Source organism: Platalea leucorodia (genome assembly GCF_965183815.1).
Source record: "Platalea leucorodia genome assembly, chromosome: 7".
NCBI lineage: Eukaryota > Metazoa > Chordata > Aves > Pelecaniformes > Threskiornithidae > Platalea > Platalea leucorodia.
The window spans coordinates 58303567-58317898 of record NC_138829.1 but is presented as its reverse complement, the minus strand read 5'-3'; the positions used below and the strand labels follow the sequence as shown (position 1 = coordinate 58317898).

The 14332-nt window shown below is 37.0% G+C and overlaps 1 protein-coding gene across 2 annotated transcripts in view; it reads right to left on the bottom strand.

Moving 5' to 3' along the window:
* The window catches only part of PLEKHA7 (pleckstrin homology domain containing A7), a gene marked incomplete at both ends in the record, with an annotated part of 166457 nt that overhangs the window by 24708 nt on the left and 127417 nt on the right, over positions 1-14332 (bottom strand). For both annotated transcript variants that reach the window (XM_082316621.1, XM_082316620.1), the window contains 3 exons: positions 5479-5532; positions 7854-7940; positions 10014-10533. In XM_082316621.1, the coding sequence (XP_082172747.1) occupies positions 5479-5532; positions 7854-7940; positions 10014-10533 (661 nt within the window). The remainder of the gene's footprint in view (positions 1-5478; positions 5533-7853; positions 7941-10013; positions 10534-14332) is intronic.

Sequence of the window (14332 nt, the reverse complement as noted above, 5' to 3'; positions counted from 1 at the left end):
AGATTCATTAAAGCCAATGCTGTCTTCCCAAAGAAACACCTGGTGTTTAGAAGTATAGCACTCATATACAGTATATTTCTACTCATATACAGGCAAGAGTTTATGAGGCAAAGTTCACCTAAATATTGCCTTTAATAATATAAGAGGCAGAAGATTTAATATAAGAGCAGAAGTTGTTGGCTTTTTTGGTGGGGTAGAAGGGATAGTTTGACTTTTTTATTGACTGACTGGCAATCTCCAGACTTCAAGCTACATAGTTTACTTATTAACCTAACAGGCACCTACAGGATCATGGTAGCTTTTTTTAAAGTAATTACATTTTACTGTAAGTAGAAATAAATCTTTGATACAACCTCAGTTTCTCATTTAACATGTTATGTGAAGTTAGCCATCTACACATAGTATCTTCAAATAACAAAGTAGGTTTAAGACAGAAGAATATGGTCATCATTTATATTTACTGTCTTCTCTCCTCCAATGGCAGACTCCATTCAAAGACTTATCATGTGTTTTCATGTGGTGAAACATGATCTCCCCACCACCAAAATCAAAAGCATTTACTGCCTCTCAAAACTTTCAATTTTTGGCTATTTTCATTTTCAACAATGATGTGTTTTATATAGGAAAAACCTTTTCTTTCAAAAATATTAATGGAATTATTTAAATGCTAAATCCTATGTATAATAGTAACAAATAATTAAATATAAGCATAAATACCAGCATGTCAAAGTAAAAATTTTGCATATTTAATTACTTGCAAGCTAAGAGAATGCAAAAGCCTTTTTCAAAGCAATGGAATTAACATAAAAGCCAGAGTCTATAGATTTTGGGGATATTTTAAATTACATAATCAGAACTGTAAAGAATTTGTTAATTATCAAGCAGTGAACGTGAGAACATAATGAAGATTTAGCATGCTTTCACATTTTCAAAATTACACATAGGAGTCACTACTTGACACGATCATTTTCAAAACATGATAAAATGAAACCAAACACTGAGGTCAGCCATAATTTCGCATACAGACTCCGGGGGCGGGGGGGGGGGGAGAAAAAAATTAAAAAAAGGAAAGAAAAAACAAAATCTTACATAAAGCTTTACTGTTTACCATAAGACACCTGTAAAAGCCAGAATATGTAAACATTGACTGCTATTTTAAAAAGCAATGGGATGAGCACATTTCAGATGCAAGCAGTCTTACATGTATACTGGATAGTAACCCTTGTGCTGAGTTCTTTAGCACTTTGTATAGCATGTTGATCAGAGGTCCATTATTTTCTATCTGTTTCAAACAAAAGTTTAGTAATAGCTTGTTATAGATGTAAAAATGAAAACTCCCAAATCTTACACATCAAAACTCCATGAGCAGCAGCAATCACATGCTCTTATGTCACACCAGTCCTTGAGGCTTATAGTCTATATAATCTGCCATTACGGAAGCTACAACTGGTTATCTGCCTATCTTGTTATATCGTGGGTAGATTGTTCATCCAACCATAAGACTTTTTTACTTTTGCAAAGCACACATACGAACACACGACACAAAATAGGATTTGCTCAGACTTGCCCAATTACAGTTTCAAGAGTGCTGGGTATTACAGGAAGATATTTTCTGTCATGTAATACATAGTAACACTTGCACCAAGAGCTCTATATTGATAATTTGAGCAACCTAAACAGCTTCAGATATTACAGTATGACTGCAGAAGAATGAAGCAGGGCCACTGCCGAACCATTGAGAGGGCCCCAGATTTGCTTCAACTGGTTGCACAGTTTATATCTAGTGACACAAACTTTCCTGTACTTCCTCATCCATATTTTGTATAACCTGCTCGGGAATATTTGTAAACTATTCTGAAGTGAGGCTGCCCATCCATCCCTCCTGTAGCCTGCTGGGACTTGATTTCATAGTCACGAAAAGGGAAGCTTCCTTCAGCACTTGTGTTTCACCTTATTTGCAGTCATCTTAGAAGCTTGTGGGGAAAATTGAGGTTTTCTTTCCTTTGCTCTTCCTTTCTGCTTTTCTAATACAGGGTCTATCCACTTTAGAGATCAAAAAACAACAACTGTGGAAACACAACTGTGGAAATTTATTTGCAGAAGAGGCATGGTTATGCTATAGCATACAGTTACACCATTTCTTTCATGCTCCACATAGCTCTACTTCATGAGTGAAAAAAGAATACAGAGTCATTGCAGCAATTTGGGCGAAAAAAAAGTTCATAACCTAAGGGCAATATTGTTAAAGGAAACCTCCACAATGCATGGTATTTGACAAGTTCAAAATTATGAATAATTGTTCCTCGTCCTGTGAGTAAACAGCCTTTAGACTTTTTTTTTTACGTCAGAACTAGCTTGCATGCAAGAGAAAACTACTGAAATGGATTATATCTCTAGAGCATTTTTATTTCATTTATACTTATGACAAGACACTGTAATGTTGAAAAATATCATCGTGGTATTAACATCAAAATTATTTCTTAGATAATATTTTTAAACTCTTAAATAATAAGAAATGGGCTCTTATAAAAGGATAAGGGCAAGGGGGGACAAAACGTGTGTAATGACAAATTACTAAATGCTGTGTAACCAGTTATTGTAATCAGTTTTATTACTATAGCATGCATTATGCAGTGAATTGCTTAATTACTATTCCATGTTGAAAAGTTGTATTTCAAAACCTCTTGGAAGAGAGATCTTCAGAAATGATGGATTTAGTGAAAAGAAGAAAGTTTAACTCCAGTTCTAAAATCTTCAGTCCTGTTTAAAACTGTTTAATCAGAATGGGTCTAACTCAAAGCCCAATGAAGTGAAAAGAGAGATTTGAATTAAAACGCTTTCTATCTAAGCCTTCAGTGTCTTAAATGAAAGGTACCACATATATTAACTGTGAATTTGCCGTATTCCATCGTTACCAAATCAATATGTAACTTGCTTAGTTTCATCTGGCACTCTATTCTTTTTTCCTCATACTGGAAAGCAAAGCACCTCTTCAGTAATTTATACTTAGTGGCAAAACACAAATTTAACTGATACAAAGACCACTTCTCAAGTTTCACATGGTCTCTTTAATCTCTCAGAAACGTGACCTGAAATTTTACATTTCTGGACTGGTACTGAAAGAAGGTTATTAAGAAATGCCATTTTAAAAAATCAGATCATTCTGATGGAAACACACTTGACATTTTGACTGTCAAGATTTTCAAAAGGGAACTAATGCTAACATTAACGCTAATGCTGGGGGATGAAGGGATTGAGAGCAGCCCTTTGGAGAAGGAATTGGGGGTACTGGTAGCTGGACATTCACTGGCAACATGCGCTCGCAGCCCAGAAGGCCAACCGTATGCTGGGCTGCATCAAAAGAAGCGAGGCCAGCAGGTCGAGGGAGGGGATTCTGCCCCTCTGCTCTGCTCTGGTGAGACCCCACCTGGAGTACTGCATCCAGCTCTGGAGTCCTCAGCACAGGAAAGACATGGACCTGTTGAAGCAGGTCCAGAGGAGGGCCACAAAAATGTTAAAAGGGATGGAGCACCTCTCCTTTGAGGACAGGCTGAGAGAGCTGTGGTTGTTTAGCCTGGAGCAGAGAAGGCTCCGGGGAGATCTGATTGCGGCCTTTCAACACCTAAAGGGGGCCTACAGGAAAAATGGGGACAGACTTTTTAGCAGGGCCTGTTGCAATAGGACAACAGATAATGGTTTTAAACTGAAAGAGGGTTGATTAATACTAGATATAAGGAAGAAATGCTTTATGATGAGGGTGGTGAAACACTGGACCAGGTTGCCCAGAGAGATGGTAGATGCCCCACCCCTGGAAACAGTCAAGGTCAGGTTGGACAGGGCTCTGAGCAACCTGCTCTAGTTGAAGATGTCATGGCAGGGGGGTCGGACTAGATGACCTTTAAAGGTCCCTTCCAACCCAAACTATTCTATGATTCTGATTCTACAATTAAGTCTCTTTTCAGAGAAAGATCAGGAACACCCATACATTTATCTTTCTGGCCGCTTTCTTCAGGTGCTACACAGGCTGGAAAGGCACAAGGGGAGCTCCTGGGAGACCAAACAGCTCATCATGTCCTGGACTGCAACAAATCAATCCAGATGGGATAAACTAAAAAGTTAAAAACCATCCTAATAATTTGGCTAAGCACATAACATTTTCAGAGGCTTCAACTGTGGTCACTTTTAACTGTGGAAATTGTTGTTTTATAATGGACAAAACACTGTGTTTATTAAAAATTTCTCAAATTGTAGGACCTTTTAAATTGAAATTTGTCATAAAATTCAGCCTATGGCTTGGGATGCAGTTACCTTTGGCAAAGCCATGAAAAAACCAAGAACAAGGCCTAAAGTGGAATGCGTCCAACCGATGTTAAATTTGTATATTAATGACTACAACAGTTTACATATTTGTGATAAATATTCTATCTTCATATATATGTCACTATATATATGTGTAATATGTATTATTAATATTTTCCATGGATATATTTGGTTATATATTCAGCCATCAAAACATCAGATAAAATTGAAATACACATACTAATAGGTCCAGTCAGCTCACTAGTTGCACATACGCAATGCCCCATGGCATCAATGAGAGCTATGAACATGCAAAGAATAAGGATAATGAGGTGTCAAATTTCACCCCACCTTGATTTTCAGAAACACCATATGATTTATATATGGTGAGACATCCTACACACCATAGAAAGTGATAGACTGCTTTGCTAAGCAAAATGATTATACGTTTTGGTTTTTCTTTTTTCTTCTTCAAAACCTGATATTAATAAGTCTAGATTTGCTTTCAAATTGCCAACTATCAGGTGTACTGGATACAAAAGTCATTTAGTTTAGACAGATGCTTTGATGCTCAATATAATTTTTTTTTTTTTTAAAAGGAAATATCACGTAACATTATTTGGGCAGATTATATCTAGGGATGGATGGATGAATGGGTGCATTTGAAATCTCTTAGCTGTAATAATATGAAGACAATGACAGGTGCTCATTAATCACCACATTTTCACAAGAAAGCAAGACCTTATAAATAGGGCATATTATAAAAACAAGGAAAAAGTCAGCTCAAGAAGATTTAAAGGGAAAAAGCTGGATTAAAAGAACACCCTATTTTAACTTAGAGTAGTTTACTTCATATTGGTTCTAATGCTATAGCGGACAAACATTTTGAATCAGTTTTTTATCTGATTTCTCTAAACTCACCATTCATCTGGAGCACCAGTAACACAAGTTCATCCTACAAACTGAAGCAATTACATTTTCTGAGTTTGCACTTTAATTGTATAGTCACTACTATAAAGACACTCGATATTTTAAGCACAACAGTGATGGCAAAAGACACAGAGTTCCTATCTCTGAACAGAAGGTGATTTGAAAACCTGCAGGTACAAAGAAAATACACAAAAGACCCCTTGGTTAAAAAAAAAAAAATAATGGAAGTAGACTCCTATAAAATCTTACCTTTAGATCCAAATACTCCAAATCCTTTTTCAACTGGATATAAGTGTCATCCGCCTTCAGGTAAGTACATAAGGGAAAAAAAAATGCAATGTCTTTGAATGTTTGAAACAATTTCAAAATACTTGGATTGGTTATATATAAGAAAATGGATGAAAGAGGAAACAAAATAACAGAGTAGGAAGTACATCAAAAAAAAGCACATTTGCTCCACCAGCATATAGCTATTTACAGCTGAAAAATGGGCAAAATATTTCCCAAGAATATTACTACCTCCTGCCCACCCTCCAAACACAGATTTCAGTTTTCCACCTCTAATGAGACACATAAATACCTGAGACAATAGATTTTCAAAAGTTACTTTTTCAAGATCAATTTCTACTGACTATCCCTTCACTGAAAAAGCTATGGTGGTGTCCTCCAGCACAGTATGTCTCTTTGGGAGAAGAAAAGACGACTTGTACCTAACTAAATGTCAAATGTAACTAGAAGGCATTATGTAACAAATCATTAGAATACTTTTGATCACATTTCATACACATTTTAAGGTATGAATTCCTTTATTCAGGAAAAATACAAAATAAGTTTTGTGAATAAAATACTGAAAAAGATCTCACATATAAATAAAGAATCCACTTTGTCTTTTCAGTAATAGCATTCAACTTGATCCTTATTTTTCATTGGCTCACCTGTAATTGCTATCAGCTTAATTTTATAGTTACATTCATCTACCAACATCTTCATTACAGTCGCTTCAAGAAAAGCATGCACAGAAGTCATAACAAAGTTATTTCTCTTTTTTTTTTTTTAAAAAAAAAAGAGGTATTTGCAATAGGCAACAAAATAAAGCTTAACTGTTGCAGAAGTGCTTTGTAATCAGCCAAAATGCCCCCAAATTCCTAGAATTTTATTGCTATTTTGACAGGATTTTATATCCTGGGTACATTAAACTTCAGAATAAAAGAAAAACACAACTATACCTTTCCTCAAGTTTTGAGCCAATGAGAATATGTAGTTAAAAAAGAAAAGAAAAACCCTTTATGCCATAAAATCAATAGATCACACTTGCATTTCTTTAGAGGTGTTCACTTGCAGTTCTTGTCCGATCAGCTTATAAGTCTGGCTGAGGACTTGACTAGAAAGTCTGCCCATTTTTGGAGAAATCCCTGTTACTATCACCCATCTTAGTGCAATTGTTCTGTAGGTGAGGTAAGTCGGGAAATGAAAATTTTCCAAATTCAAAAAAATTCCTTTAGTTTTGGGCCAATATAAAGCCTTCACCAATTCCAAGAAGAGTCATCACATTTTATTCCCAGATGGCTCCATTCTTGAGGCTCTACTATGAACTGAAGAGCTCCATTAAGTACATTTCTGTAAGTTTCATACATCAGTGCAATCAAGAGCACTGTTGATGATCCAAGATGCCCATGAGCTCTTATGAACCAATGTTCACCTGCAGAACTGACACAGTTACAAGCTCATATGAATGTACAAACTGGCCGATGCATTTCCATTTGCAGATGACGCAGCATGTGGCACAGGGAGCCAATCCCGTCATGAAAGCAGCACAAAGAAATGGTTTTGCTTTAGAATGAACTTATCTAATATTTTAATCCACATTTCTGAAGATGTAGCATTTTCAGAAATAGTATAAAAAGGAAGCATACATAACACTTTGAAACATATGCGCTGGTGCCCTATAACTTAAACCGCTCATCTTTTATAGTAAATACAGTAGCAAAGAAAAACCGCAAACGACCTGGGAATTGTAGAATACCAAAGAACGGGCAAGAAAGCACAGACTCAAGCATGCCACTAATGAAGCATTTGCAGAGTCACAAAATGTCATACGGCACAGATGAGCCAAGCAGCAGCTGACCTGATAGGTGGAATTAGTTGGCAAGTGCTGCAGTAATTGTGCGATTGTGTAATTTCGTATACTAGCCAACTTAGCCTGATGTCTCCTTAATCGAATGAGAAGCAATGTTAGCTCTTCAGGCTGCAGGTATTTAGACACATTGTAAAGAGGAAATTAGCAGTCTTCAGGGAGAGTAACTGTAATTACATTTTTCACCTCAGTGCCCAGAAAGCAGTTACTTGACATGATTAAGCAATTATTCCATTAACTCTACATTTGGTCAAATAAACATAATAAAAGTTGAATCCTGTAATAACAGACAGCTCACCCCTGTTCACGATGCAGATAACAGCAAAATTCCTACAGGCTTTACTGGGAGCTGGTTAAGATTAAGTTCTCATTGAAGTTATTTATGTTTTAACTAATAAAAATACAACTACTATGGAGTGAGCAGGATTTTAAAACTTAACTACAATAGTAAGATGACACAAAAGGAAAAGTAATTGCTCTCTCAACTTACCGACTTGCCATGCAAACTGGGTGCACTCACAGTATGTGTCATGTAACCCATAGCAGGCATAGAGCGTCGATCAATGTGAGTTGAGCTCTGTAAGAAGCCACAGCCAGAATTGTAAGGATTGTCTCAAGTGAGAGGTATGTTGTACTTGATGGAAAATTCAGAAGATATGCACCTCTGCCACAAATTTTGTATTTGAATTCACGGCATGCTTAGATCAGGGTAACATTCATGGGCCAGCCAGATCCTTTGATGGTTAAGTAAGAATTATGAATGAACAAATGCAAATTTAGCACCTGTGATGCTGGGCAGATCAGTAAATTCTGGCAGCACAAGAAGCTTCAGCAGAACATGCAAAGTGGCTTCCAGCAAATAAAAAAAATATTCATAAAGTTCCCCCCGACCTAATGTCTCCCAGAGAAATGCTGGCTGGCTTTTGCCCCGGTTGGCTTGTACTCCATACACTAACAACTGTGAATGCCCTCTTTTAGCCAGGGAACACTGAGCTACTGACATGAGTGACACCTTGTGGCAACGGGTTCCATTAATACCAGGTTTTATTAAATAATCATATTTGATCTGCCCCTTTCCGCTTATAGTATGAAAACCTACTGCACATCCATTCTTTCATCATTCTCTTAATGCCAAACTTTTATGGCTTTCTTCAAGGCAGACTAAATGTCTCATGATATGTTTTTATTCCTGTCTCTGAATTTCACTGAATGCTGTTTTGTTCTGCCTTTTTTTTTTTTTTTCTTTTTTCTTTTTATTTTTTTAAGTGTAACCGGATGGAATTTAATAAAGCATTCCAGGGAGGGAGGAATATCATAGATTTCTGTAGACATATAAATTAAAATTTAAAATGACACTGTGTGCTTACATATAAAAACATGAGTGTTTTTCTCCAGAAACTGTTACAGAAGTTTCACAGAAAAGTTTTACAGATGAGGAAAACGGTGTTTCCCTATATTGGTAAAATCAGTATGACATAAAAAGAGTTTTATTTTATGAGTCAAATTCATACAGCTACATTGCACAGGAAGGGAAAAGACTGCTGTACATTCCTTCGTAAGGGATGTAATGCTCCTTCGACTTACACGTGGAGAAACCAATGTCTGGCATAATATAATCGGGAGTTAAAAAAATATGAATTTCCAGTGATGCACAACACTAGACTATTTAATCCTCTGACAGAATATTATAAATCTATAAATGCTGAAAGACATCTGACAGCTACACCACATATACACTAGGAAAAAAATCTAAACTGTGCATGAAGCTGGCATGCACCTGAAGTCACAGTCCTGAACCCATGCTGGGTATCTGAATTTACAAGTCTGTCTCTTTGCGAATACCTTCCCCATCAGACCCCATGGCTGAGGTCAAAGAATTAGGTGAATACAGAGGCTTTCACTTCCACTTATTCCAGTGTAAGAGCTACCAGGACAAGCAAATTCTACGTTGATTCAATCCTGAATTTCCCTAATTTCCTTAGGCAAGGAGAGCCATGTGGAGTACCGAATAGGGAAACCTCTGTCACCTCTGGATAAAAAGGTACAACAGTGCCTACGAAAAAACCACACTGAAATTCTGCAGAAGGTTAAAGTTTCAGACTAACACTACTTGATTTTGGTTAGCCCAATGCTAACGACTCTGCAAAGGGCTTAAACTACCAAATGCACGAAAAACTATTATGTTTTTAGCCATAACTAAAAACTGTATCAGCTGTAAGACTAATTACACTAGCAAAACAGGTAGAGAAAGTAGACACAGCAAACACTGACAACTACAAGCATAAGTAAATAATCAAGGAAGAGTTCATCCTGCTGAGTTTTATATTCTTGCCTACCTACTCTATACATTAAAATACTTCAATTTGTATATTTTATACATATAAACACATGCCTTCCAGTGTTTGAATAAAAATATTCCAGAACAATGCAATGTGCCACCAATATTCCTTTCCTAACCAACAAAAATTAATAAATCTGAAATGATCAGAAAAATAAGAGTTTTAGGAGAAAATTATTCACTGTATTAACTTTTACAACTTGCACAATCCTTCATACACAAGGAAGGATGCAATGAAAATGACTAAATTAAATTATCAATGTATAACACCACATATAGAATAGTTTGAAATCATTTATACTGTATACAAACCTTTACAGCATGATTTCGTATCTTCCTGGGTGATCCAGCAAAAGGAACATCTACAGTCTGTCTCTCATCAGATGGTTTAACTGTAAGCCTTTCTGCAGGAGTATGTGGTCTCCTTGGGGGAAAGCTTTTTGGAGGTCCAGGTGGAGGAATATCAGATGGAGAGGGTGGAACAGATATTGATCGTGGAACATCTAATGAACTTTTTGACTTACCACGATCAATAAAGTCTGAAGAACCTACATAAAGTGGGGCAGTGGGGCTGCCATGTTTAAATTGCTGTCTCTGCTGCCACTCATATAGCTGCCAAACAGTTCCATCCTTATTTGCTTTCCTTTCCTCCTGGGACATTTTCAAGTGACTAACACGGTCTTGCGCATATTTGTAGTCACTTGGCAAATTGCGGTTTGGTGGTGGTGGTGAGCTCCCTGAAGGCTGCCTGGTATTCTTTGGCAAAGTGTGATAATTTTCAGGAAAAGGTAGATTGGGACCCTGACGCGTAAGAGTCTGATCAGAAGTGAGGCTGTGAAGGAGGGGGGAAGAAAAAAGGGTAAATTTTAGCATACATGGATGAGTGGGAGTGACTGATAAAAAAAAATATCTAATGACATTAGCATAGGAGCTACAAGACACAACATACAAGAGTCATCTAAACAGAACTTACAGAAATATTAACAAAGTAATATTAATGAAATCTACCCTGCACAGAAACATTACACTGTATTCATGCAAAGATGCAAATAGTATAAATACAGGCTCTTAACTTAGTGTCTAACCTAGAATGACCTACTAGAAATAAACTTAAGGGACAGCGCATTACGTACTTACACCAAAAAGAATGTCAAGAACATGAAGAACAGAATTATTATGTTTAAAGAACAAATCTGTAAATTAAAATATTTCTTTTCACCGAAAGCCTGCTCACCACTAGGTGGTGCAGTTTACGAACAACAAATGCACACTCATAAAAAATTACCTTGAAGTGCAAGAAGAAATCTCACCAATCACAGAATGAGTATCTCAGCTAATTTTTGTTCATGTGAACGAAGCAAAAAAAGGTAAGAAATTGTTCAAAGTCCCCAAGTCTGTATGATTTACTTTAATCTGACCTAATGCTACTGGTTCTGCTATTTTAAGCAACAGAAGGCTTTTTGCAACAAAACTCATTGACAAACTAGAATATAAAAAGAGCCATTACATCCTGGCTTTAGTACTGCATCCATAATGCACTTAAACTGTAGAAATTAAATCTTTTAGTAGATAGAGAGTTAAGACAGAACTGGTAAAAGCTTTGACAAAGTTTAGTTAGCTTCCTCTCCTACTTTGAAGTCAAAATCCTCCTGTAGCATCATGCTCTTTCCATAGCCTCTAATTTCTGATTCTCCTGTTAAACACCTGGGGGTTTTGCATTTGCAGTCACTTGCCCATTGATTCAGAATCTCCAAACCAAAACCCATTCTGCCAGACTTGTCACAGGGCAACAATACAAAAAAATAAATAACAACAAGAAATAAAACACAAATGAAGGAACTCAGAGCACGTTCGTCACTCCACTTGGTAGCCTCCACTCTCTGCATGAGAAGGAGACCTCGTGATGTGCGAACTGCAGAATTCCACATGAAGGAAAGGGCAGTATGGAAAAGAACAACTTTGTTCAGCATCCAAGAATAACAGAAGCAGGGAGAAAAGAATGGCTACCAGTAACTGCTGCTCAGTAGTTGCCTCCGTCTATTTCTACTTGCAGTATCTGGCACTGGTGGGCTGTCTTGAAATACGGATGCTCTTGAGAGGATATATAGTTCCTCATGGCAGAAAGCAGAATAACTGCCCTGCACTGCATGGAGGATTACAAATTCATAAAAGCTCTGCGCTCTCATACCACAGAACCTTGATGTTATCCTCAAATTTCACAATAAAGGTTAAAGCAGGCAGGTAGTATGAACAGAAGCAACTCAAAGATCAGCGTTTAGTGGTCAAGTAACCTCTTTTATTTGTCTAGCTCATGACATCATGCGTACTCTCTATGTTCTGTACCGTACTGCCAATTCTTTCCACATGAAAATCAAAGCAGTTGGTAGAAACGTATTTTCTCTAGATAGGAATGAGAACCGAGAAAGTGTGGAGCAGGTAATGCTTTGAAAGGACATCAGAGACAGGCATGAAGCTAGGACACATTCTTTTGGTGATTTCTCTGTGGAATAAAGGGGAAGGGGCCTTGACCATTCCTATAGTCCAACCTAGTGCAGCCCTCCTGGAGGCATCGGCAAACTACTGAATGCTGCAAACCATCTGTGTGTGGTTATTTTCTCATCGGATATGAAAGGGTAAAGTATTCAGATCAGCAGGAATTACTGGTAGTCAATGAAGTCATCAGGGCTAGCAGCTTTAGGAGCAAAAGCAGTCTGAAAGCAAAGACCCCATGAGTTTTTGGGGAAAAAAAAATATTCATGCCTTTCTTCTAGAAAAGGATGCATTTGTCTGAGAGGAACTAAAATTTTTTGGATGAAAGCTGTACTTTGAGCAGCTGGTAAGTGCCAGCTTCATGCAATACTTCAGCCTGTTAGAAAGAACAAAGTTGCATGTGCATTAGATTGCCCAGGGAAAGTCATATTCAAAGCTGAACTTCACAGGCAACTGCCTACATACAGGCAGGTTGTAATTTCTCAGTATATGAAGTAGGGAGAAACCTCCAGCTAAGACGACAGGCTTTAAGCAGCTGGCATCTCTACCACACAAGGTTTCAGACCCTTAAAAATAATTTGCATAATACAAAAATAGGCACTAAGACGACATACCGATTTCTAGAACAGGGAAGGAACAATGTCCTGAATGACTCAAATTAGTCCACAGTGGACTCTGGAAAATTGCTTTCTCAGGGATCAAGAGTAAAAATGAGCAAAAGGAGATGCTCTTGAGAATCTCTGTCTTGAATGATAAGGTGTAAAGAATATAAAAAGGAAAGCAGACATCGAAGAGTAGAAAAAATGGCCTGATGTCATATTATATGATTATTTGCCATGAAAACCATTCAGGGTCTGCAATGGGAAGCAACCACACAGAAGATATTGTACAAAGAGAAGATATATGTTCAAAAGAAAACAAATACAGTTATTGGAAACACGATGCCTATTCACAGGAACGCACAGAAGCTAACAGTTTCTTCCTTAAGCAAATCAGGAAGAAATGGAAAGTTCTGCATAACAAGAAATGTTTTGACACTGTATTTGCAAGGAAGGAAATTCCTGCATTATATCCTTCATAATATTTCCCAACTGCATTTAGTTGGGAAATATTACGCTTGCATTTATCAAATTTATTTTTTTTAGAAGTGCAAATTGACTGGCAGAAATATCAGATTCTTTACAATTATGCATTCACTATGTCTATCCAGGCACTGGAATCAGATCAAAGACCAATAAATTCTGGACAGCTGCTGCTTGATGGTCCCAACCTTTAATTACTTAGAATCAAAATCTCCTGAAAGCCTCCTTTCAAGCCTCCTTCCAATTCTCTAGATCTCTCTCAAAGGCTGGCACGAACCTTACCAAAGCAGGTATTCCCCTTTGCTGAGAACAGAGAGGGCTTAGATGACTACATTGGATGTAACTGCAGTGCAGCTAACAGTTCGTTGTCTAAGAGAGAGCTAACATTTACTATTTAGCAAACAGTTCTGAGTGCTTTATAAAAAGGGGAAGCAAAATATCTATTTGAAAGATCTAAATCTCTATATAAAAGGTGCAATCCCTGCAAATAATTATACAAACAACTGCTGTATTTGTGTGAAGCTTCTAGCTAAAAGAGTTCTTTCTTGTCATAATCAACTTGCTGGCAAGCACTGCAGCTTTATACACCTGAGCCTGGAAACAAATAAAACTGTACTCCTTCTGTGTTCAAAAATTATAAAGGTTTCTAAATCCTCAGAGGTTCTTTATTTGTAACATTTCAGGTGGAATAACACTAAACATGGAGCGTTAAGAAATTAAGTGGTCTACTCGTACTTACTAAAATCAAAATGGAGTGTCAGTCAAATTATCATCTCTATCTTAAATTCCTATATCCTGAAATCAAGAAGACATTTGACTACTAACATGCCACTTCTATCCATCAGTTAAGTGCACTGCAACAACCTCAGCAGGCTGAGAGAAGGTGCTATTTAAAAAATCAATCCATTAATCTTTGGGAAGGTAATGTGCCATTTATTCTGAATGCAGAGAATATAACAGCATTTGTCAGGGAAAGACAAAGAAAACAAGGTCAACTGAACTAAAATAGAACATAAAGGAAGTTGTCAAGGTAAGAAGAAAATTTTTATATATATATAA